The sequence below is a fragment of the Neolamprologus brichardi genome, chromosome 7 (genome assembly GCF_056152115.1).
Source record: "Neolamprologus brichardi isolate AB-2024 chromosome 7, ASM5615211v1, whole genome shotgun sequence".
In the NCBI taxonomy this organism is placed as follows: Eukaryota; Metazoa; Chordata; class Actinopteri; order Cichliformes; family Cichlidae; genus Neolamprologus; species Neolamprologus brichardi.
The window spans coordinates 67,601,702-67,627,329 of NC_142110.1; the positions used below are offsets into that span (position 1 = coordinate 67,601,702).

The following is a 25,628-nucleotide window of genomic DNA, read 5'->3' on the forward strand; positions in this document are numbered from 1 at the left end:
GAGAACGTGACAGAAAAGCAGCACAGACCGGCTTCAACACTGAGAAACAAAAACAACACCAGCTGTCATTTGTCTAAATCGCAGGTTTATTGTTTATTTGGGTTTAAATTAAATAAGGCACATTCACATCATCATTAAGACTCGGCTTTGACGCTCAGACGAAGTTCAAACATAAAGGTGGTTCCTGTGTGAGGGCGACAGGAAACAGTGTCACTGATGAGCACTCCGCTCATAACCATCAAATCGACTCGAGTAAAACCGTCAAAACCACAAATATGAAACATTAAACAGCAGGACAGACGCGCTCGTTTCATCAGGTAACTACAACCGTTTCATGAAGTAAATTAATCTGACAGAGGGATAAAAATCTGACTGATTTGTTGTAGTTTTCAGTCGTTCAGTCAGTTTGTGTTCGCTGATGTCATGATTTCATTTGCATCAAGAGGAAGCTCCGACAGTTTGGTTCGGTTCTCGACGTCCTTACTGAAGGTTAATAAACCACCTGAGCTGATGGAGCTCTGACTTCTGACCAAAGACCGTTTAGAAACGCTCGCACGCCACGTTTGTGGCCGCTGTCACGTTTTCTTTGTGCACGGATTTGGCCGAGAGGCTGAAACGCTAAATTATCACCACGGACGTCATAGCATAAAAAAACATGGCCGTAGGAAAGTCAACGCTGAAGTGCGTTAAGGTGCATTTGTTCTAACGACCAGCAGGGGGCGACGCAAAAAGACTTCCTGTACAGGAAACCGAGTCAGTAACACTTCCTGATGAGTTTATGGTCACACGAGAGTTTGTGATGAGCACAAACAGTCCACAGGTCCAGTTCAGTGACCTTCTCTGCAAAAGAAGCCACGCCCATCGGGTTAAGCCTTACAGTATTCAGATACATACAGTTTTTCTACCAAACTATAAACGTGGCTCACTCTCCACTCGAGGGGGCGGTTTTAATGTTGGCGCTCAAACATCATCAGCGCCGGTAAAATGACGGAAATCCTTCAAACACTTTGATTTGGAAAACAGCCGGCGGATAAAAGCTGGATAAAAGCTCGCAGCGAGGTTCAGCAGCGGACAAGGAGACACACGGAGCTCCTAAATAAAATAAAATCATCCTGATTAAACCAAAGTAAAAAAGTCACAGAGCAGCAGCACAAACTAAAGTGAGGACATTCGAACAGCAATGAAAGCAGCTTGCATCCCTTTTTCTCTGAAGGCTGGAAGTAGAAAGTGCTTTAAACTTAGCTGAGATGTTTGTGTTGGAGCTCAATGTAAAGAGTTCCCTGCGCGAGGATGGTTCGGATCTCGCTCGCCTCCACACAAAAGGGCCGAGCAGTTTTCAAACATCGGAAAAACAAAGTTCAGAAACCTGTCGGTGGAAGAAACGCAGCTTCCAGTTAATGTTAACGAGTAAAAAGGGAGACGAGCGCCGCCGAGCCTGTGCGGGTTAAACCTGATCCAGGTTTCTGAGTCAGGGCCGTCTCTGACGCCCTTTCAGTTTGTCTGAGGACGCAGAAACCTGCGAGCGGGACAAATAAAACCCGACGCGCTGCAGCGAGAGGACGTTTGGTTGATACGAGTCTCGTGTGCTTTTCTTTCGGTCTTCTTGCTGCTCGTCTGCACGTCACGCTCCCTGCATCACTGCGCGCTGGCTTCTGGCTGCTGATTGGCGTTGCTCTCTTCGACTCTTTCGCTCTGGGTCGGGGAGGGCAGGTTAAGGGGATAAGGGGTGGAGTCTTCATCCCCGTGCTCTGACGGTAAGCCTTCAGCTTCCTCGCCAGGCCGACGGCGGCCGTCAGAAGAGTCTGCGTGTAAATCTCGGTCGGTCTGGCTTTCGGGGTCCGACTGAGCAGACAGGATGTTTGCGAGCGGGACGTCGGCCGAGCCGTCGACCTGCGATGATGTAGTTGACGGCGTGGACGGCGAGGTCTCGCTGCCCGTGCTGCAGCTGGAGGCGTCGGTGGAGAGAGATCCGGCGCCGTCGGGTAGTTCAGGAGCGCACGCGACGTCTGTCGGGTCAGCCACAGTCAGCGTTCGCTCCGGCGTGTGCGCGCCGGTGTCCAGGGTGTGAGAGCGAGCCAGGCGCCGCTCTTTGAGGCTTCCCGTGGGGTTGCTGACCGCCACCGTCTCTCCTCGCCTCAGCCTCCACCTGTCCGGATTCACCTGCAACGAAACGGCAGCAGAACTAAAGTCCGTCCTGCTCCAGACCGGAAACACCGAGAAAAACCAAAATACATGAGAGAGTAAGACGCGAGTACCTGGCTGAGGTTTGGAGAACACCTGGGTGGAGAACCTGAAGAACCCTTCCTCATCTGCTGCATCCTGAAGGTGCAGGTGGGGAAAAGGAAAGAAACATGTGGCCGAGGGTCGATGGTGGAAGGTGAAAGTCATACATTCATGAGATAAATAAATTCTCTCAGACTAAAGCTGCAAACGTCTGTGAAATGCACTCAGAAATAAAGTGGAATAAATCACAACTTTCTTTTAATCTAATCCTGCAGCTGCTTCCTCCAGGGGGCGCCACAGCGCATCATCTGCACGTCCTCCTTCACTACATCCATGAACCTCCTCTGAGCTCCAGCTCCACCCTCCCTCCTCTGCACACGCTCAAACCATCTCAGCCTCTCCGACTCTGATCCATCCTCCTCCCTCCCAACGAAGACCTGAGCATCTTCAGCTCGGCCTCCTCAGTTTGTTCTTCTGTTCTAATCTCAGAATATTCCTGAGAAATAAGCCTGAATATCCTCTGAGATTAAAACGAGGAAAAAAACAAACTCTCAAATACTTTCTAAGAATTTTGCATCGTGAATCATTGATGAGTGCGATGGTTTCTTGTGACCACATCGTGAAAAAGGATTCGTGGCTTGTTGGCGGCGTACCTGCTGATGGACTGAGCCAGCTTCTGCTTCCTGTTGTTGGAGTTATCCTGCAGCCTCAGACGCTGCACGAAGGAATGAGCTGGAAGAGCAAAAGCACAGAAACAATCCTGATTACACGGCTGTGGATCACAGTCCCCACTCTAATGAATGACATTTAAGTAAAGCCTGCTCTGTAGGACTTATTGCTGGTGTTAGTTACCCAGAGCTCCTTTGGGGACGGAGAGGAGTTTGATCGGTTCATCATCAGGGGAGAGTCCGGACGCTTTCTGCAGAGCTCGCAGGATTTCAGTGTTCTGCACAAGACAACAGGAATATAAGTCTTGCACGACGGTGCAGCGATGAAGAGCGAACAGCTGCTGGAGAACCCCCCAGGAACGACTCCAAAGTTTATACTTCTCATATTCAGCAGATCATGAATTGTCCACCAGCCACTGCAAGGTCAACAAGGCGTTTAAGCTCTGTGTTGGCACTGAGCTCCAGTTACACACATTTGGATTATTTTGAGCTGTGAATCATGCAAAGCTACCCTAGCACAGTCCAAAGATATACATTTGGAGTCGAGCGGGTTTACTTTCATGCTAGCTGTGCAGTTTCATGCTCATCACATATTTATGATTTTAAAATCACGTATCAGACATCAGCATCGGCGTGGGACCTGCAAGGAGCCCTGATGTCAGCACCGTGGAGTCGGCCTGGTCACTGAGACGGAGCGACGCCACGACGCTGACATCAGGACCCCGTGGGTCCTCAGATTCAGCGCGAGCTCCACGACCTTTCCGCCCAGCTCGTAGGCGCAGTCCAGCGGCGTCCTCTGCCTCTTGTTCCTGATGCCAGGAGAGGTTCCGCCCCTCAGCAACAGCTCCACCAGCGCCAGATGCCCGCCCCGCACTGCCTCATGGAGCGCCGTGTTCCCCTGAAGGTTCGCCACGTTCACCAACGCATTACTCTGTGAACACACACTTTCAGGGTTAATGTCAGTGTGTGTGTGTGTGTGTGTGTGTGTGTGTGTGTGTGTGGGGCAAGGTGTTTCTGCGCAGTGTACCAGGGGCACGGAGAAAAGTTGTCGTACCATAGGCACGAGGAGTGTGTGTGTGTGTGTTTACCTGTAACAGGACGGTGGCTGTGTCCAGATTTCCACGCAGGCAGGCGTGGATCAGCGGCGTGTTGCCATAGTGATCCTTTTTATTCAGCTTGGCGTTGCACTCCAGCAGAAACCTCACCACCTAAACATCACCATGACACTCAGAATGACTTCATCCTTCACAACGACGACAATAAAATCACACACACACACCACTGTAGTGGTCACCAGCAATTAGCCGGGTCCCAGTCGCAGACAGACCGACTGTGTTTTCACCGCTCAGCTCTACACCGGCGTCTAAGAAAGTACAACCCCTGCAGAAACAGGCTGCAAGGTGAAATTAGAGAAAGTGACCGTGCAGAATAAACAGCTCACGTTTCCCCTCAGTGAGGAGAAAACCTCTGAGCGGCACCTGAAGCTGACGCTTGGACTCCTCTTTCTGAGCAGTTTCTCTGCTCGGCGACACGAGCGAAGGACTGAGTGCAACAAATGAACTTCAAGCTTTTTGCTCTGCAGTCTGACTTTCTGATTGTTCACGTTTGAGTCCGTCGTTGTGCCCATTGCATAACTTCTATTTCCTCTGGGTGATATCCAGAACATCCAACAATGAGCATGCTGTGAACTAAAGCTCTGCAGGTGGACACGTGTCCTGCAGTTTACTGAATCTGAGGCAACATCTGCAGCTGTTGGTGTCCTGAAGTCTCTGACGTCACTGCCTCAGTGTTGATGTTGCCTGTCTTTCTTTAATATTGGCTATAAGATAGTTATAGGACGGGCACCAGTTTGTTTCTGGAAAACAGTGAAGATCTGCAGCACATCAGGCTAATCTAAGCATGTTTTTACCAAACAGCAGCGTAACCTGGAGATCTGCTGCTGCTGCTCCTTATGTGACGTTTTCATCAAAATTTGAGTAACTTTTTTAAAACTTGTTCGAAAGTCTCCTTATATTTCAATCGCATCGCTATAAGTGCAGTGTTAATTTCTGCCAATAAGTTCCACTTTGTTCTTACTGTTTGCTTCAGTGATGACGTCAACTTTTACGACGGTCCTGCCGTATCACGAGTCCGAGGAGCACTAGGCATGTTTTTCTCCATGAGTGCGGGGGAATAGCGATCTCCAGCCGTGTGCGTTCCTGTGCAAATGTGAGTCAAAATCCCTCCAGTTCTACGAGTCCATTTCCACTTATAGCACGGGTTGTAGTTTGACGTTAATTACAGGGGGTTTATGCTAGGAGATTTATCGAGATTGATAGAGGCATTTGACCACCGTAGCATTTGTTGCGGGTTGGATCTGTGCACCGCAGTTGGGTTATTTAGCCACTAGAGGGCACTGAAGACCATATAATTGCTGACCTTTCCTAATTTGGGGGCTTATGGTCTTTTCTGTTGCCTGAGATATGCGGATATTCTTGTTTCCTGTCTGTTCAAATAGGATTGTGGGACTTTCTTATGTCAGAGCATTCAGCTGATTATTTGTGTTACAGTTCATTATATTGGCATGATGTTGGTAAGTGACGATTGTTATATTTACATGTGACAATTGTTTCTCCTTGTTTCTTGTTATTCAGAACCACACGTCTGTCCACCCCTCCCACATTCGTTAAGTATGCCTACTGCTGTACTGTTGAGCTGCTGTTAATTTCCATTAAAGTATATCCGGACATCACTCTCTGACCAGAGTTTAAATCCTGAGGGAGCTATCATCCCAGCATTCCAGAGATAACTCTCTAACAAAACTAAAGAAAAAACTAACTAACATCAGCCAAAACTTCCTGAAAATGTAGCCAATTTTTCCATGTTTACATCCTGTGCACGGAAAGCTCACACCTTCACTTTTCCCTTATCACATACCGGGATGTGGCTGTTCTGGCAAGCCAGGTGAAGCGGCGTGGCGCTCTGGTTGGTGCGGGCGTTCACGTTGGCCCCGTGGCGGATCAGCAGGGTGGCCAGCATCAAGTGTCCGTGGAGGGCGGCGACGTGGAGAGGCGTGAAGCCGTCGACGTTGCAGCTGTTTACGCCGAGAGTTCCCGCCTGCTGCACCGATAGCTGCGGGAAGATCAGAGAGTTTAATGGAAATGGCGTCGCATCCACGCTGCTGCCCGGGCCGCCGGCGTACCTTCTGAGCGGGAGCGCAGTTTGGGCACTGACACAGAGGGTGGCAAAGCGGAGCCTCCGGCCGCACTTCTCCCTCATCCTCCTCTTCCTCATCCATCCACTCCAACAGGTAACGCACCTGAGAAACAGGATGAGCAGACGGCGTCACGTTTCCCATCGAGGGAACGCGATCAGCGTTCAGCACAAACGCAGAAGACTCACCATCTCCACGTCGGCGTCTGCCACGGCTCGCAGCAGCTTCTCCACCTGTCAGTCAAACACAGAGGCGTCAGACACCAACGTTTTCTTCTTCTTTGGTGCTCGGAGCTGCACCGACCTACATGAACGCTTTCTCAGAAATAAAGTTTGATTGATTATTGGTGCTAGCTAAGTTCTGAGCAATGTTGTTGTTTTTCCTGTGCGGCGAGGTCAGCGCTCACCTCTCTGTGTCGGACCCGTTCTCCCTCTGGTTTGACCTCCGAGCCCAGGGAGGAGGTGCTGGAGACGGAGGAGCGGCGGCTGCTGCAGTCTGAGGCCAGAGGCGAGCGGCTGGGAGACTGAGAGACAGAAAAGAGCTGAAAACACAACCAGCCTCCAAATACTCCCAATGCTAACACAGTTTAGCTTTAGTGTGTGGATGCAGGTCAAATGTGACCACCAGGGTGAACGTTTCAAACATGCGCGGTGAAACCAGAGAGGACGCAGAGCCAGGACTGCGAACATTCGCTCAGTTCAAAAGTAGTTCCAGGTTTCACTAGAACTACTTAAACATGCAGCCGCTCTGTCTCGCGAGGAAACCTTTTTGTATTTAATTACACTTTTGTCACGTGGATTTTGACAATATTCACTGTGATGTTGGAGATCTGTCCGATGCGAGCGCGAGTGCAGATGAGACTCACGTCGACGCCGCTGCCGCAGCGCTTCCGGCCGTTCTGAGTGGACTGCAGCTGCATGAGGATCTGCAGGAAGACATGAACAACGCGTTAATTTTACAGTATGTGCACCGTGAAACCAATATGTTTCAGGGAGCACCTGAAACATCTGTTTACATTATTTGAAAAACCTTTATCATGCAAGAAAGGCTGAGTGAACATGACTCAGAGACTCTGCAGGGCTAAAATCCAGAGCCTGGGGGCCTGATGCAGACCTGTGGTACTGCCCAGAGCAGAGATGAAACAAACATCTGATTTTAAAATGTATCTGAAGCTGGTTTAGTGGACAGACTGGAGAAAGAGGATCAGTCGACCCATCGACAGCAGCTGATCAGATTAGCTGTGATGGGAGCCGTGACACTTATTCTTTCCTGTGAGATCAGGAGCTGCTATCCTCATCATGCTACCACAGCTGTGGGGTAATGGACTCAAACCAGCACCCACACAGTGTGGAAGCGTCCTCTGCATGTTCTGGCACAATCGAGTGTCGCTGACCTTGGAGTTCAGGGCGCACTGCAGCGGCGACTCCTTGCTCTTGTTGAGGATGTGGGTGCTCGCGCCGTTCTCCAGGAGCACTTGGATGATGCCCTCGTAGCCCCAGCGCGACGCCATGTGCAGCGCCGTGTCGCCTTTGTCGTTCAACAGGTCCAGACGGCACGTTTGGACATCATAGTACACCAAGGCCTTCACACACTGACACACAGCATTTGTTACTTACGAACATGCTGAGTTATTTACTGGAACAGACGAACCCGGTGGGTTCAAACCAACTGGAGCATTTAGAAGGATGAAATGTGAGGACATAACAAAGAGAGCGGCGACGTACGTCCTCGTGTCCGTACATGCAGGCGAGGTGCAGCGGCGTGTTGCCGTTGTTGTCCTGAGCCTCCGTGTTGGCCTTGTAGTGCAGCAGCAGCAGCTGGACAACAGACACAAAGAAGGACATCATTTGTTGTAATGTTCTCCTCCTCTGGAGTGTTCATTACCTTTACCTGGAGTCTCTGAGCTGGACCTCTGCGCCGTGTTTGTGCTGCTCGAACCTTATGGAGCATTTTAATGACATTTTTATCTGACCAATAACATGGCTGCTGTGAGGTCACTGCACTAACAGACCGTCTAAGTTCAGTTTTTTTATTTAAATCTGCGGATTTTAGTTTTCTGCGCGTGCTCACCGTTACTCCCTGGTATCCGCGCTGACACGCCAGGTGCAGCGGTGTGAGGGCGTGGTAGTCTGTGGCGTTGACCTGAGCTCCTTTATGCACCAGTATGTCGATCAGCTGGGACTGACCTGCCACACACACACACACACACACACACACACACACACACACACACACAGGTCAGTTAATACTGTTTATATATAAATTATGCCTCGCAGTATTAAACAAACTCATGTTGGGTCACTGCGCGTTAGCAGCCACTCACCGCAGTGAGCAGCGACATGCAGAGGAGTGTAACCCCGGTCATCTCTGGAGAACGGCGTGACGACGGACGGGTCGTTGAGCCGCCTGAAACATGGCGCCAACACTCAGAGTCAGTCTACGGTCAATAATGGCTGAACGCGTTAAACAAGGAGCTTATTGGTCAAAGGTTAGAGGGAGCTTTCAGGAAGTAACCAGTGAGGCTCAATCAGACTCTGCCGTCTGATTATTACTTCAGAGCTTCAGCTGCGACAGGTGGGTGTGGCCGACAGGTGGCGCTTTCTCCTAGGCCTCACTTTAGCTAACAGGACTGCACAGCGTTTGTGGTGCAGCTACATTTTTGAGTATTTTCATTTTTAATGGGCCATTGCATAACGGTCTGAAATACACTTTTAGTGTGAGTGTGTGTGTGTGTCTGGGGGTTTCAGTGGGAAGTGAAAATACAAATGGTTTTTAATCCTGATTCGAAGCTCTGATGCACAAAAAAAAAAAATGGAGAAAAGGGGAAGTGATGATCAGCATCAGGCATCACATCAGTTTTTCTCTGCATATGTGCAAAGGCAAAGTCAGCCTTAGAGGGAATTTCCAGCTTCACAGTCAATAATCAGTGTGTCATAAACTCCAGGCAGGTCATATCAAATCTGTACCGTGGAGCCTTTACTCTTCTTTATTCTTCGTTATTTTCATGTGAATGCTTTGACGTACTCTCTGTACCTCTGCGTGTTTGTCTATGTGAGTCTGGACACTGACCCGGACAGCTGGAGGTCACAGAGGTCACAGGAGCAGAGAGGATGACACATCTTCACATCTTCATCGGCCTCTCCATCACTCAGCAGGCGTTCAACCTCCTCTTCATTTCCATTTGCTATGTGCTACAAAACACACAGGAGCAAACTGAGCATTAGCAAAATCTCGCCACTAGATGTCAGAAGACTGCAGATTGCCGTCAAATGAGTGTTCTTTGGTATAGTGGAGGGTATAGGATAAACATGTTAGCCAAGAGAGATCAAAAACATTAAATTCAGACTTTCAGAGCGTACCCCATAACAGCCGCAGCCAGCGAGCATGTTGCTATCACTGTTTGGGGAGTGGATCCATCCAGATGCAACCCACATCTGTCTGCTGTTTACCTCAGCTGTCAATGCTGGGTGAGAAGCGTCCACCTTTATTTACTCTGGAGGAGTCAGGAGTCACTTTTGACTGCTGACAGTGTTACTGAGGTAAACCTTTCTGTTGGTAAGCTGCTGTGTTTTTGCTGCTGTTAGCTATTGTGTTTTTGCTGCTGTTAGCCTCTGTTAGCTATTGTGTTTTTGCTGCTGTTAGCTATTGTGTTTTTGCTGCTGTTAGCCTCTGTTAGCTATTGTGTTTTTGCTGCTGTTAGCCTCTGTTAGCTAGTGTTTTTGCTACTGTTAGCTAGTGTTTTTGCTACTGTTAGCTAGTGTTTTTGCTACTGTTAGCTAGTGTTTTTGCTACTGTTAGCCTCTGTTAGCTGTTGTGTTTTTGCTGCTGTTAGCTGTTGTGTTTTTGCTGCTGTTAGCTAGTGTTTTTGCTACTGTTAGCCCCTGTTAGCTGCTGTGTTTTTGCTGCTGTTAGCTATTGTGTTTTTGCTACTGTTAGCCCCTGTTAGCTGCTGTGTTTTTGCTGCTGTCAGCGAAGGTTTCTATAAAGTGGATGTAACTGACACTTAGTGAATAAACTTTCATATCATGTGAGAATGTAATCACACTGTTTATCTGAGGGAAAGTGGGTTTTTCTTAGGACCCTCAAGCTAACAATCTGATACGTTAGCTTGTATTCAGGTGTTAGAGGGGGGGGGGGGGGGGGGGTGTCCTTCCTGGCCACTGTACTCAAATATGGTGAGGGGATATGACGGCTTCCACAAACACACTCCTATGTATTTTTAACAGATTAATTATAAGTTTATCTGAATGTATCAGCTTCTTGGAAGATGTAATTACTCTGATCTATGTACAATATAAAAATAACCCCCAAAAATAGTTACTACACATTTAAATCACTTTTATGGCCTGGAAAACACCAGGAAACATAATGAACATAAACACAAGAAATGCCAACAGAGGGAACAGAGCTGAAGATTGTAAGTGCCAAATAACAGTTTTTATTTCACTCTCTTAAATTCCTTCTCCTTCAAACTGAATTGGACCTCGAAGGATCTGTAAAAACATTCACAGCATCAGCATCCTACTGTACAAAAAAAACAAATACACATCGTGTGGGAGCCGTTTTATACATCATGCTGATCTTTTATGGGACATCTGCTAACGTCTCGGGCTGCAGCTCACCTCAAACAGACAATTAATGGGCGTGGCTACACCCTGAGTCAGCAGACTCATCCTCTCCTTGAACAGCGCCTTGTCGCTGAGCTCACCAGAGCCCTGAGGAAGGAGGCAAAAACAGGAGAAAACACATGGATGATCTCCAGCACAGTGAAGCAGCTGCTGAGATATGACAGCGGTGTGTTTGTGTCTCACAGAGTTCTGCAGCTTCCCCAGGTTGATGTACTCCACCGCCGCCTCGAAGGTGCTCAGACAGTAGCTGAGCTCATCTTTACTCGAGTGGCTGAAGCAGAAGTTCCTGATGTAGCTCAGGTTGGCCATCCTGAAGAATAGACAAATTAGATCTTCCAGCTACATCTGTATTAACCCAAATGATGTTTCATAACTATAGATCATCCTCAGCAGCCTCCAGTTAGGCTTCCTTTCATTGGAAGATTAATTGTGCTTATTTATAGAGGAAAAAAAAAAAATCACGCGCTGTGGACAGTTTACTGTCAACAAACATTATGAATTCAATAAAGTAATCAAATATTGCAATAAAAAATTATGCATTTGATCATAAAACATTAACATTGATTGTTAAAGTCACTATTGGAGGCCACCGGTCCGTGTCCTCAGCTGCACAGAGCAGTAAACGCAAAAACTTCACCTCCTGCCTCATAGGGGGCGCTGCAGAGTTCAGACTGAGCAGGTTCTGCTGCAGAACAAACACAGGAACCGCTCGAGATGTTTTTAATATTAAAATGTCTCCAGGTTGTGAAGTTTGCGGCACATTAGAAAATATAAATTCCAATTATAGCAACTTTCTGTACCGTGGCATCGTGGGCACGCCCGTTATCGAAAGCTCAAAAGCATCTGATTTAACCTGCAAGAGGAAAGTGTGACCCACAAAACCTAAAAAAAATAAATGAAACTGACACAGACGCTGCCAAAATGAGATGTTAAATTTAAAAAACTGAATTTTTGGTCCAATGGTTCCAAATTTCACAAATGTGGGTGAAGCCAGTGTTATAGTTTAGCCACGCCCACATGTGAGACCTGGAGAATGTGACGGTTTGGCGCAGGTTTCAGGAATCAAGAAGGCGATTTATTTTCTGTAAATGATTACAGCACCTAAGATCGATTAGATGGTTGTGTGTATCTTCACACCGAGCAGGGCTGCGATACTATCCCTTTGTTAGCCCCTGTTAGCTGTTGTGTTTTTGCTGCTGTTAGCTATTGTGTTTTTGCTGCTGTTAGCCCCTGTTAGCCGTTGTGTTTTTGCTGCTGTTAGCCGTTGTGTTTTTGCTGCTGTTAGCCGTTGTGTTTTTGCTGCTGTTAGCCGTTGTGTTTTTGCTGCTGTTAGCCGTTGTGTTTTTGCTGCTGTTAGCCGTTGTGTTTTTGCTGCTGTTAGCCGTTGTGTTTTTGCTGCTGTTAGCCGTTGTGTTTTTGCTGCTGTTAGCCGTTGTGTTTTTGCTGCTGTTAGCCGTTGTGTTTTTGCTGCTGTTAGCCGTTGTGTTTTTGCTGCTGTTAGCCGTTGTGTTTTTGCTGCTGTTAGCCGTTGTGTTTTTGCTGCTGTTAGCCATTGTGTTTTTGCTGCTGTTAGCCATTGTGTTTTTGCTACTGTTAGCCCCTGTTAGCTGTTGTGTTTTTGCTACTGTTAGCAAGGTGACCCAAAACTGTAAAACTGTGAGTCGTCTTTTTGTTTTCACAGCCTCATTTTTTCCCTCATTTCTCTGCATTTTATTCACGACAGAAGGTCAAAGGTCGCAGCCAGTTCCCCTTTCGCTCACCAGTTGGGGATTTCCGTCTTCACCAGCAGATAGAGGACGACAGACAGCAGGTCGTCGGCGCTCACAGCTTCTATGCTCACTGTGGAGGGAGACACACAGTCAGTGAGTGGAAACTGAAGAGTCATTCTTCCCGTTCATCTCTCCCTCAGCTCAGCACTAATGAGTAAACTGGCCTCTCGTCAGCTCGGCGCTGCAGGCTGACAGCGGGGTTGTTGCCGTGATCCAATAAGCTTGGATTACTAAAGCAAACTGCACAAATGGAAGCTCACAGAGTCAGTACTGTCCTTTTCTTTAGGGAAACACAAGAGTCGCACAGCCGCTCTCTGATGAGTCCCGTATTTCCCTGCATTACACGTTTAATAAGGTGGTTTCTCTTATGTTACCACGAGAAAATAAAGGAATCGTCTCATTTGTCAGACTCCTGGATCTAATGTGATTTTCTCAGAGTGATCCAATTGAAGACTATTAGATATTTACAGTTTTTTTGGTCCTGTTTGGGACTTTTTCTACAAACGTGTCCAAACGACATGAATTGAAGTTTAATTTGACGTTAAATTCAATTAGATCTGCACCGCATTCAAATCAGCTGGCTAACACTGGGTCGCCCCTGGTGTCACCGAAGGCTGCAAGGGACCCGCTCACAGCGAGCTGTGACATACTTCCATTAAAGCGAGCGCTGAAGCTCCACACACACATTTAAACTGCTTCTACAAAAGAGGTCCGATCGAACACGATGAGCTCACACACTCGTTTTAGCTCCGCACACACAAACCAACAGAGTAAGTACCGGTGCGTCTCGGGGTCTGGGTGGCGGTCAGCGCGACTCTACGCAGGCAGAGCAGTTTGAGGAGGGGGGACGTCTGCTGGTTGAGCTGGCTCAGCTCTCTTTTAGCCCGAGACAAGTTTATGCTGCAGAGACAGAAGAACGGGGGACAGACGATGGGTCAGAGACATCGAACGGACACATTCACAAAGCTTCAGAAGCTCGGGCTAAAGGAAGGAAGCACACAGCTAAACAACAGATTCAATTTACAAAACAGAGACAGAACCAATCACACGGTGCACTGAAACAAGTCCAGGACGTATTTAAAAACAAGTCTGATATAAAATTTGACTTCATAAACCATGAACACGTATCGTCTTTGTCTATGTAAGCTGTTGGAAAACTGCCACGATCAGGTCCGTGTAAACGTTGAAGGCATTTTGCACATTTAAACATCGTCTATAACGTGTTCAGAACAGCAAGCGCTGCTTAAACCTGTCAGCAGAACCAGATTTGACGCTGCACAGAGGTCTGGGTCTCAAAGGCCGCTCCGGTGTGCAACTGACCTGAACTCGGGTTTGACTCCCAGCTCTTTCTGCTGCAGCTCCTGCAGACTCCTGGTGGTTTTGTTGAAGGCAGCGTCCTGTCGGGAGAGGAACTTTTGAAACTGTCAAAGCCTCTTTTTGGGGTCATCACAGTAATAAAGAGCATGAAGGAGAAATATTAAGATCCCTGCAGACTGTGTGTTTGACGTTATATCTGCAGCAGCACGCAGCAAAAACACCAGAGTGATGTGTTTATGCAGGAGGCACGTGAGCAGATCACTCAGGATCTGGTGGTGGAAGAAAGCGGACGAACAGACGGTTTATTCGCTCCCTCGTTACGTCTAATGAGTAAATCTGAGCTCAGACCTACCTGGCTGGCCTCAAGCGTTCCCACAAAGTTAAAGATTAATTCATGGATACCATGATGAACGTACATCTGGGAAAAGAAGAGGAAAACCAATGTTTTCATACATAAAGCAGGAAGTTATGTGTGACAGCTGTGGGAGCTCCTGCATGTGTTTGATGAAATCTGACTTTCTTGCAAACTTAAACGTCTACGAGTGAACCCAGAGAGACGTTACCTCCACAGCCTGTTTGAGGAGCGTCATCTGAAGCTCCTGCTTTGCCAGAAGTTTCTGCAGAAAACACAAAGCATGCACGGGAAGAGGAAGGAGTTAGAGGATGTGATCAGGCCCAAAACTGCTGAGTCGCAGACGCCGCGGCCACATATCATCGAATCATCCAGTCCAGAGGAACTCGCAGCACATCCTGCTTGTGCGTCAGGTCAGAGGTCACGCTGATTAAAGGAAGCTGATTTGAAGCATTAGTTACGGCGATGATGTTGCACCAGAAGGCTTCCTCTGTTTACGTGCAGTTTCGCTTCATTTCCCACAAAGAGGGAAGCGCAGACTGCATCGAGGTCACAAATGCCTGAATTAACAAAAGCAGGACTTTTCTGAACTACAGCTGCCGACTCAGTACGGCCCGCGCTTATATGCAACACTCACATGAGCTTCTTCTGCAGTAAAAAGGATGTTGGACTGTCATGATGATTGTTCACTGCACACTGCTGAGCATCTGTGCCTGCAGAGTATTGAAATACTCACATCAGTGAGCAGCAGGTGGTGCAGGAGGCACCGTCAGACCTGCTGTTTGTCTGAGTTCATGGGAAGTTCAGTTCTGGGGGATTATTCCGACAGCGCTAGCAAAGTTTTCCTGCCTTAAGACTAGGGATGGGTACCGGTTCTGACATAAACGGTAGTAACCAGCCCGAAAAGCAGCGCACATTTCGGTGCTTTTTTTTCCTGAGCTGTGACACACTTTAGATTCTAGCCAATCATTTTACGTTTCCGAGGATAGTAGGCGGGTCCAGGTACGTACGTTCTTTTAGAGCAGAGCTACAGATTAAAATGCTCAAGGTGAAGCGGTCAAAGTCTGGCTGTACTTCACAGCAAAAGATGCAAACTCAGCAGCTGCAACAAGTGCTTTAAGGTGATACTGTGATACTGTCAAAGGAGGTAACACCTCAAATCTGATGAAACACCTGGTGACGTATAGCGGTTTTTTAAAAGCCGAGAAATGCGCCGTATTTGATAGCTTGCTGCGAGACCTCACACCGAGCACATCTACTGCGGGTGTGGTGCCTGTTATCGGCCCGGAGTTAGCAACATCCCCCAAAAACCTGAAGAGGAGAGTCCTGGCCCCTAGCCCTGCCAGTGTAGCAGAAATGATGATGATGATGATGCAGCAGCAGCCGTTCTTCTCTGCGTGAGTAGCTTAATGTTGTTCGTGTGTAATTTACGTTGAGTAGGCTAACCACGTTATTACATTAATGCATGTAAGGTGAACTAGCAAACACCATCATAGCTACATGCGGCTGTCTTCTTGTTTGATGGCAGATACTCCCTTCACCCTGGACAAAAAGGCTAAAATGACCAAAGAAAAAGAGGAAAACAGTTAAACATGAGAGGTTTTTGGACAAAGTTTGTGTTTTTTCCATTGATTAAGCTGCTTCCAGCCAAGAGTGATACCATATATGCCCCATAGCTGCAGAAAAGGCTAACATTGTTATCTTTTTACAAAAAAACAGCTGAACATGAGAGGTTTTTGGACCAATTTTGTGTTCTCCATTCTTTAAGCACCGGTTTGAGCACCGTTTAAGCACCGGCACCGTTTCAAAAGTACCGGTTTGGTACTGGTATCGGATAAAACCTAAACGATACCCATCCCTACTTAAGACAGGACGTTGTGAGGGAAGTTTGCACACAGCAGAAACAATGAGTGACAGAAATCTGCATTTTCTCCCCTTTTTTATGTTATTTTAGAGATTTGAATAAGAATCCTTATAATACAGGTGATTTTGCTAAAACCTCTGTAGTTGGTGCCACAGATTCAACATCCTGACTGCTCGTCCTTTGTATGGTGCAAAGATCCAATCTCTTATCCAGCTCAGGCTAAACTAAAACAGCAGCCTCTCTGTGAGTAATCAGCACTTTCCATCAGCTGCTCTTCCCTCAGGCAGGATCGGCTCAAACACAAGCTCACAGTTTTATTAAAAAGAAACGGAGAACTTCGACAGTCACATGCTCAAAAAGCACGGCCGTGTTACTCGACCACGTTTCTCACGGCTTTGATGTCATCGTGCAGCCGAGGGACAAATGAAACAAAGTCAGATAATCACACGAATAACCACGAACGCACCGAGCCACCATGCACACCAGAGAAGCACACGAATAATAAAGACATAGAAGAGTAAAGAAGCCAGAAATAAATATTCACCAAATGACGGAGAGAAAGGCGGATTTTCATTCAGCCAGTTTTAACGTGACAAATAAAGATTGTTTCTACTCACCAGGTGAGAGTCTCTCAGCAGACACTGAAGACATTTAGTGTAAAGACCGTTCACAGAGTCCTGACAGGAAACAGAACAGCTGTTAGCTCGGCAGGAAAAAACAAATCGAACGTAAAAATCCAATAAAGACTCAAACATTCAAACACATTAACGCTAAAAAGATGAACACTCTTTTCATCATTGTTGTCATGAATTAAATCACTTTTCAAAGTAAAAAAGTGAAGCTAGCGTGGAGGAGCCTTAAACCTGCACTCTTTTTGATGCCCACTGGGGGGCGATAGCTGCAGCTGTACAATGACAAGTTCTGTAAACATGTGACATCAACTTGTCTGCCAATAACAGGCCTCGAGACGAGTCTGCAACCAGCTGCGAGTGACGCTGGAGACCGATGGTAGCTGCTGGGAAACCATCGCTCAAATCAGTCGTGACCCTGGTAACCACCAGACACCCAACCGGTTGGGAAACCTTGTGATTGCATCAGTATTTCTGCCTTATCTGAGTCACGGGAGCGCAAACCTGTCTGTGGTAAAAGACGAAACCTGTAAGGCCGTTTTATGTGCAGATTATGCTATTTTAGGTCAGACGCGCTCTGTTTCCTTCAGCCCCCGTTTGTCACTCTAGTCCGTTTATCACCAGGTTTGTGTTTTGTGTCTGTCGTCCCTACTATGTGGTGCCGGAGTCCCTTCCTCTCCTGCTCCCTGAAGGCCTGACAGAAGCTCTGGATGTGCTTGTCCATCTTCTGGGCATGGCGGCCCAGGAACTCCCTGACGTCCTCCAGGCTCCTCAGGCTGTAAGAAGACGGCGTGCTGACCTCGGACAGGCTCGGGTCCACCTCCATGGGCCTGGAGACGCACAGGATGCTGTAGCTTTGCTCCCGGTCGTTGTAGAAGGTCTCCTCGAACAGGATGGGGATCGATACTGGAGCCGGGAACCCGGATCCCAGCAGGACCTGCCTGTCCTGGATCCGGACCTCCTGTAACACACAGAGGAAAAACAGCCTCTTTTTGTATTTTTAGGGCTGTAAAAGTAGGACAGCGGTGCATTTAAACTCAGCCTCTGCAACAATGAGCAGCACAGACTGGCTTGTGTTGAAGACAGACCTTCCCGTCCGCAGTCTTATAACCGTCCTCCTCGGGCTGCAGCACATAGCTGTCGAAGTGAGAGTCCGAGTAGCTGCTGAGGGTCAAACTTCCACAGCACGGCACCAGAACCTGCAGGTTCAAGGCAACACGCAGGGTATTCAATTTATTAACCACTCAGCACAGATTTAGAGCGACCTTTCCACGCTAACGACAATCAGATAAGGTCTGATCTGTGTTAGGGAGCAGAAAATAGGATCAAATGGTACAAAGAGTGGAGTCTTCACTGCATTAACTGCGGTTAGATGATGAACAGCACTGAAATGGCTCCTGGCCTCTAACTCACTTACGCTTTTATAAGAATAGATGTTTATCGTGAAGTATACGGCACGTCGGTGTGCTGGGAGTATTAACATACAGAGCCGAGGCTCCACAGTGTTTCTCTGCACAGTCGAGTATCTGATGGTCTGAAAATAGCGCAGAAACACTGACATTAAACAGGCGTCATTTGTTTTTAAGATGTTCACATGAAGTCAATAAATGCACATGATTAAGGATCTGAGGACGCGGTCACGAGCCGGAGCAGCTGCTGAAGCTGACGTAGGCACAGCATGTGCATGAATAACTGATTTTTCCGGCTCTGCTGCGAACCACAGCTTTAATGCAGTTACATGCATTTTTTCCCCCCACTGATGTTTTGACGGCGTGCAGATGACCCGACTGGCCGGCGTTCAGACATCTGATTCTCATCTGCCGCTCCAGGCGTCCGATCGTCATCTTTAACAAGCTCAAACGAGGTTTAGAGCGCCGCTTTGCAGCTCGTCAGCTCATCTGATATCTCTGCGCTTCACTGAGATCCAAATGAAATCAACCCCAAAACAACGCTCCTCTAACTCAGCGAGAGTGAAGGGATGGCAGCAGAGTGCGTTGAAACCACCACGCTGACCCACAGTGAGGCAGGAAGTGGTGTAAAGGTGTCGCTGTGTTTGAAACGCGCTTCTTCATTTAAACATTTTAACAGGGATAATGTCCCCGACTCTGATCGTTAACCTGCTTTAAGGAGCTGGTGTGACTCTCAGCTGTTTGTAGGCGCAGCCTTCAACCCTGCAGCGGCTCACACCTGGACTTATTCAGGCTGCAGTTATTTTGAGCTCTGTGCCGTTTCCTCATTTTCACCTCCCCCCTGTTTTTTACTAATGCAAACCTTCCTGAGCAGAGACAGAGATGCTCAGACCCACAGCCACCGACAGACGATGCAATACGAGGGTCTCCAGCTGCACACTGATGTGTTCCTAACACAGACGAGCAGCGCCGTCTCTCTGGCGTGTGCTGGATCTGCCTCGCGGTCTCATGCCTGACATCACTTCCTCCGTGAGGCAGCCGGGTCAGATGGAGCTGAGCTCCTCACCCTGTCACTGAAGCTCAATTCTTCTGCTTGTTCCCTCCATTCACAATTCCTATTATTAGGGCTGTGCGATATGACCACGATCTCATATCCTGATATAAAACATCTATCGCCCCGGTAACGATATAAATCACAAAAATGTAACATTTTCTGTAAATCCTGTGACTCTCGACTTGCGTGAAGTGTTTCCAGCTGCGCGTCATGTAGCTGGAGTCGAGTGTTTTAACCGATGCATGAAACGATACATTTTTAGACATAAGTTGTAACGGCGCCGTTTTCTTTGTATTTATTACACGGCGTGCTGCGGGGAAAAGCCTGTTCTAACGTTTGAGTCTAAGGTTTACTTTTTAGCACCTGACGTCTTTTTTACTTCTCATCCGTAAATAATCTGCTCTTTCACGTGATTCAGTTTATTTTGAAAAGTCTCAACAGGATCCTGAGCTTTATTGTGAAAGGTTTATGTGGAACATAAACAAGCGGACACGCGATGCTGTTACCATCGTTGTTGCTAACGACAACGCATAAAAACAGGTGCTTGTCCGTCTGTAGTGTGGTTATATTAAATATAAGAGAAAGAGAGAACTTTAAGCCACTACAGTGACATCAAAACAAAAATATTGCCGTAAACAGTTTATTTTGCGACACCACGAAACAAACGACAGCGTAAAATGAAACGATAGACGTTTTTATATCGTCGTCCGATATATATCGCTATATCCAACAGCCCTACCTACTATTACATTTAATTTCCACCCATTTTTAAAAAACATTGATCATCTAAGTGAACATAGACGCCACAGATTCACAGCCACGTGACACCCAGACAGAGCGCTCTCTGATTAATCGCCGTCTGATATCATGGTCGGTACCTGATCCTCACATACATGCAGGTGGGCTTGTCTGGTGACATAAATGAGATGAAGGGTCAAACTCACGATGCCGTGGAGCTCTGCCACTTGGCTGCAAAGGTCGGGTCTCTGCTTCTCCAAGGCCAGGTAGAAAGGATTCTTCAGGATGTTCTCATCATATACAGCCATAAGGAGCTGGAGGTCTGGATCCTGCAGACGGGACAGGAGGAAAAACATTAATTATCAACCAAGTACGTGTCAAGGACTTTTATAAATATGTGACCAGTTAAAGCCTTCGTGGGGAGAGGACCGTGGGGGTGCAGCCCTGTCAGGACTCATCTTCTGGGGATTATAAATAATTGTAGAGAATAAATCGTCCACATCAGCCTCTCTGAGAGCAGCTGCTGGTTTCCTGTTAATAATCATGTGCCAATACTGCTCATAGATGTTTGAGAAAAGCCTAGCAACAACAACAACAACAACAACAACGACAAAAGATCTCATGATTCCTTAATGCCTCCAAATTTGAATCTTAGGACAAGACCCGAAAACAAGCTCATTTATGGTCTTTGAGGCCACCGGACAAGAAGTTTCCAGCCTAATGTGGGTGGGAGTGGTGGGGTGGGGGGTGGGTGGGGGGGGCTTATGTTCCCATCTCGTTCTGTCAATCTGCAGTGTTCAGGCCCCCCAGAAGTCGCTCACGGTCACGTATGGATCTGAGGAAACCAGGGCTGCTTCTCTCTCAGCTGATCCATTTCGTATTGAACTGGTTTATTTCAGCACGATTGATCTAATAATCCTCCATCCAGACAAAGCTTCACCCGCTCCAACCTGGCCAGGCTGGATGTGAGGCCTCGGAAAAATCTCCCAGAGTCTGTAGTTACTAATGCTGCCAATAAGAGCTTTAATGTCTAATTACAATTCACCGAGCCTGACGAGGTGAGCAGTTAGGTGGTTTGAACTTTTGACTCCATTTACCTGCAGCTGTAAACCGCGAGTCCTCTGAAGGTGTTACAGGACTGTAGTCGCCTTCAACAGAAGACGCATCGTTTTGAACCCGGGTGTGATTTTTTGACAGCGCTTTTATTTTGAAAAAACCCATGCTATCAAAGCTAATTTCTTTTAAGCTTCTGTAAAGCTGGAGGGGTCTTCCAGCTTCAAAGAGTTTAAAGCAGGGGTGTCAAACTCAAATACACAGTGGGCCAAAATTCAACTGGAACAAGGTCGCGGGCTAACGTTAATATTTATTGAAAAAAAAATCTTCCTCTAGATATAAGAATGAATCTTTTCTTATGGACTCAAACAAGTTTTGCTGAATAACTGAATATGGAACAAGCAAAGCTTAATACTAAACAATATATATATTAGCTGTATAATACCAGTAGGCCAGCTCTAATAGTAATTTGGTATGGCTTCGCGGGCCAAATGTAATTAGGCGGGCCAGAGTTTGACACCTATGGTTTAAAGGTTATCCACTTCTGACCCAGTCTCTGAGGCCTCTTCCTTAGAGCCTGGGCGAGAAGTTCAGTTACTCAGGAGGAGCTCGGAGCAGAGCCACTACTCCTCCACCTTGAAAGGAGTCCGCTGAGCTGGTTTGGGGACCTGGCTAGGATGGAATACCTCCTGAGTGAAGTATTTCAGGCATGTCCTACTGGGAGGAGGCCGCGGGGTAAACCCTGGACTCACTGGAGAGATTATGTCTCTTGGCTGTCCCGGGAACGCCTGACTACATTCAGTCATTCACCCATTCACACAAGCCCCAGATGAGCTTGGCGGAGGCTGGGGGGCTGATCTTCTCTGCTCGGGCTGCTGCCCTGCAATAAGAGGCTCTAATTTCTGATCTTTAACCCTGCACACTTCCACTGATCACCAAACTGTTTTTAAAATTGTACTAAATAAGAAATATTGCATATCAGCATCACTCACACCAATGACCAAAAGACTGGTGTACACTGGTCAAGCTTGTCTGATTAGAACTGCTGTTACAGCATCTGGATTTACTGAAAGAAGTGGAACATTTTCTAAACCTTTCAAAGGTAAAACACTGAATGCACCAACTGTGACAGAGCTGATTATTTTTCGTTGTTTCGACTGATTGAAAAGTAATCAGCAGCTAGTTCAATAAACAGGTATTTTAGTCCAGTTCTTAAGTAAAAGCCGTTCCCTGTTTGTAGCGTCTGCAGTGTGAGGATCTGAATGATGTGTTTGGGACTAAACTGATTGTCTCAGTTCATGCATTCAATAATGAACAACTTTCCCCCCACACATCGGTGAGCTGGAACCGGAGTTTTGTGGAAAGAATGCACAAAAAAGCAGGTCGTCTCCTCGCCTGCATTTAGCTGGTGTCTCATTGTCGTTGTGTTGATAAGGAAAGTAAAAACTACCATGCTCCATCTTCTGTCTGAAAAGTGAAAAGTTAAAAATTCCCACAGGTTATAAAAGTGTGATTTCCTTTGCCGAGGTGGCAGATGTGTAATCAGCCAGATGTGTTCGGCCTGAGGTGAAGCTCTTACACCTCACCCAGGGAACACAGATCGTCACCAGAGAAACGCAAAAGGGTCTCAGACTCATGCACAGCTCTCTGAGCTCTGCAGCAGCTCCGTTCTTCTCTTCTTCAGTCGTTCTGTTGCAGATCTGCTGCTGTGCTGGGATCTTTGTCCTGTTGATGACTCGGTTTGGTCCGAGCTTCAGCTGTGGGACACACGGCCTCACACTGACTCTACAGAGGAGCTCATGGTCCACTCAGATCATCGTCCCTCCTCCACCGTGCTGACGGCTGGATGAGGTGTTTGTTTCCTCCAGGTGTGCTGCTGTGTTTGTATTTCAGAGAGAAGAGGCTTCCAAACAGCCATACTTGCTCACTCTGTTTGTATTTGCCGTAAACTTTAACATTAAAAATGATAACTGTACAGTCAGAGATGAAGTCTTAAGACGTAACCGAGTCTTTAGCAGTGATTGTAAAGAAGACAGATTTCCTCAGGCAGGTTGTTCCACAATCCAGAAGCCCTAACAGCTCGAAGCCTTCTCGCGAACATCAGAAGTCGCACACCAGTTGGAACAAGAACAGCAGGTCGAGTACCTTTACAGGGGCCGTGCAGGGCTTCAGAATATAACAATAAAATTGTAAAAATCAACCCAAACAGCAGAACTGTTAGAAAGGATGTAATGTGCTCACTTTTCTTGGTTCTTTTAAGAAGTTTGGCTGCTGAGTCCGAGGGTTTTTCTATTAAAACACTGTTTACCTTTTAAAAAGTCAGCACAGCTAATAAAACAAAGGCGTGGGATCCACGTCATCTGTTATTCTTCCCATTTCTAGCCTGAACATCAAAAGGAGAAACAATGCCAACAAAGAAAACAGAAAGTGGTCTGATAAAAACATGATGACTGAAATGATACTCTGCAGCACATCCATGAGATTACAAACGTTACTGTATGAGCGCCAAATTTAATTTAAAAACACTTCATTCATCTGCGCGCCAAAACCACAACAAACCAGATCAATTCTACAGAAAACACGACCAGTTCTGCCCATTAAAGAGTCAGATTTTTATTTAATGACAGAAAAATACATTTTAAAACATTTTCTGATCTCTTACAAATCTCTACACTGACCGCTCACACCTTGCAGGTGATCCACTCACCTCAGAGGTCAGCTTCATCCTCCCTGAGCTCCCACACACGCACTGGAAACCAGTTCAGCACAGCACACACAGTAAATCCCCACCCAAGCAGCTCCATGCTGGGAAAAAAACATCACGTGACCCTCGTGACCTCCCAGGCTAGAAGCAAAACAGCAGACAGAGGAATGTCCGTCCACTCGGGCTTGAGCCACATTCACAGCTGATGTCTCAGCCTCAGGTTGAAGGGAACAACAGCATCACCAACAATCACAAAATACCGAGATCACCGTCCAAACTCAGGATAATAAACCCCAGTCACACCAAAGTCCTCTGATCTGAAGACACAATGACTCACAGACTCACTTTCCTGAGTGGATGCTTAGTTGGTTCGCCTATGAGCGGTATTAGCTCCGCCCCCTCTAAGTCAACCACCTTCTGGTTGGCTGCCCCTCACAAGCTGTAGGATTGTTTATGCACACACTGGTCTTAGTGAAACTTTGGTCATGTTTAGTATGAATATTCACCACTAGAATAGGAGACATGAAGGAATATAAGGAAAAGTAGGATCATTTCAACACAAAACAAGAAGACAAATCGGGAGTGTTTTATCTTTTTAACTGATTCGCATCTCTAAGGACTTGGATTTTATATTCCAGGTTTCTCCGAAATGCAGCTTTAAACGGGCACACTTGCACTTCACACTTAGCAGAGGTGGCCTGAGGGCTTTCTTCCACTCTTTTAAGTCCTATTATCTCATACTCTCCCTTTCTATTATGATTTTTTTACTGTGTTATATTGGGTTATCAACCCATCTGTTTCAAGTAAACACCTAGATGTTCTTCTTCGATAAACAAATACAATTTAATGTGTATTTTCCTGTTTTGTGGTATAGATATCCATAAAACAAGAAGGTAACTTAAAATGAAACTAAAGTCGTAACTCTTAAATTTGACATTTTGTGAATGGAGTCTGGCGTGGCGCTGGAAGCAGCTAATAAACTGTGTCACGGTACCGTTCACATGACAGGTGCAAGGAGGAGTTTTATGCTGCTCTCTGATAAATTAATATCTGAAGTTAACCATCGTTATCTAACAATAGTTTGTTCGGTTTTGTGCGTCTGTCAGTAAACGGGGACTTTAAGTTTTTAAATTAGCCTCCTAGCTAAAACCAAAAACACAGCCTGTAGCATTAGCGTTCCTGGGGATTTACTGTTGCCTTAGCGTAGTGACACGTTAGCGTTTCCAAACACGGAATTGAGCCAACAGATGTGATGATTTGGAAGAAGACTGATTTTACCTGCTATTAACGAGTCCCTTCGGTCATCCAGGGTTTAGCATGTCAAAGCCAAACAGCCTCAGCAGCAGCCTGCCAGGAGCCGTACGAGCTTATCAACCTTGCGAGACGAATTGCGATAAATAAGCTGCTAAAACGAGCCGATTCGCCGATTATAGCGTCCTGAGTCCGATTCCGTCCAAGTAAAACTTTTACAGAAGAAGAAACGCGTTCATGTACACGAACGTTTCATTTATGGGATCTGATGTGGACAAATTAAAGGGGAGAAGCGCACCGGGTCACACTGCCCTCTACTGGCCAGTGCGTGTACTACACAAACACACTGGCTCACACCGACCCCTACAGGCCAGCGCAGTGTACTGCACCATTTTTAACTTCTGTAGCTCTCCGTCACCATCATTACACCCACACTTCCAGGTCTCTGATAGGATCAGAGCTCAAGACCACACATTTCATCAAGCATTATTTTTTATGTCACTTTATTTTATCTATTTTGTGCTTGTTCTTAATTTTATTTATTTCCCCAGTGCTGTCTCCACATTTAATGATTTCCATTATTTCCATGCACTAACCTGCATGTAAGATGCTATACCAAGTTTGCAGGATGTATATACATTTTAAATAGTAGTGACAGAAGCAGTTTATGGTCACCCCTCAGGATGTACAGACGAGCCGGTTAGTTTCAGTGAACAAATCTTTTTTTTTTTTTTTAACTCAAAGTGATGAGAATCAAATCTTTAAAGAACATTTAA

The 25,628-nt window shown here is 46.7% G+C and overlaps 1 protein-coding gene across 3 annotated transcripts; it reads right to left on the minus strand.

Moving 5' to 3' along the window:
* ankrd27 (ankyrin repeat domain 27 (VPS9 domain)) lies at positions 1-25,177 on the minus strand. 3 transcript variants are annotated; one of them, XM_087844215.1, is made up of 28 exons: positions 24,880-25,177; positions 20,051-20,173; positions 17,732-17,842; positions 17,296-17,604; positions 16,632-16,691; positions 14,362-14,415; positions 14,151-14,216; positions 13,802-13,878; positions 13,260-13,381; positions 12,473-12,551; positions 10,896-11,022; positions 10,707-10,799; positions 9,154-9,275; positions 8,408-8,490; positions 8,155-8,270; positions 7,809-7,901; positions 7,478-7,675; positions 6,899-7,009; positions 6,491-6,607; positions 6,273-6,317; positions 6,073-6,189; positions 5,808-6,002; positions 3,980-4,099; positions 3,649-3,822; positions 3,076-3,169; positions 2,877-2,955; positions 2,256-2,319; positions 1-2,160 (listed from the first exon to the last, which is right to left on the minus strand). In XM_087844215.1, the coding sequence occupies exons 2-28, from the start codon at positions 20,150-20,152 to the stop codon at positions 1,636-1,638; spliced, it is 3,453 nt and encodes a 1,150-aa protein (XP_087700341.1). In that variant the 5' UTR covers positions 20,153-20,173; positions 24,880-25,177; the 3' UTR covers positions 1-1,635. The 3 variants fall into 3 exon arrangements, with proteins under 3 accessions (XP_087700341.1, XP_087700342.1, XP_087700340.1); XM_087844216.1 differs by lacking the exon at positions 24,880-25,177 and adding an exon at positions 23,605-23,631 and having other exon boundaries at positions 6,950-7,009; XM_087844214.1 differs by lacking the exon at positions 24,880-25,177 and adding an exon at positions 23,605-23,631.
* Positions 25,178-25,628: the final 451 nt, after the last annotated feature.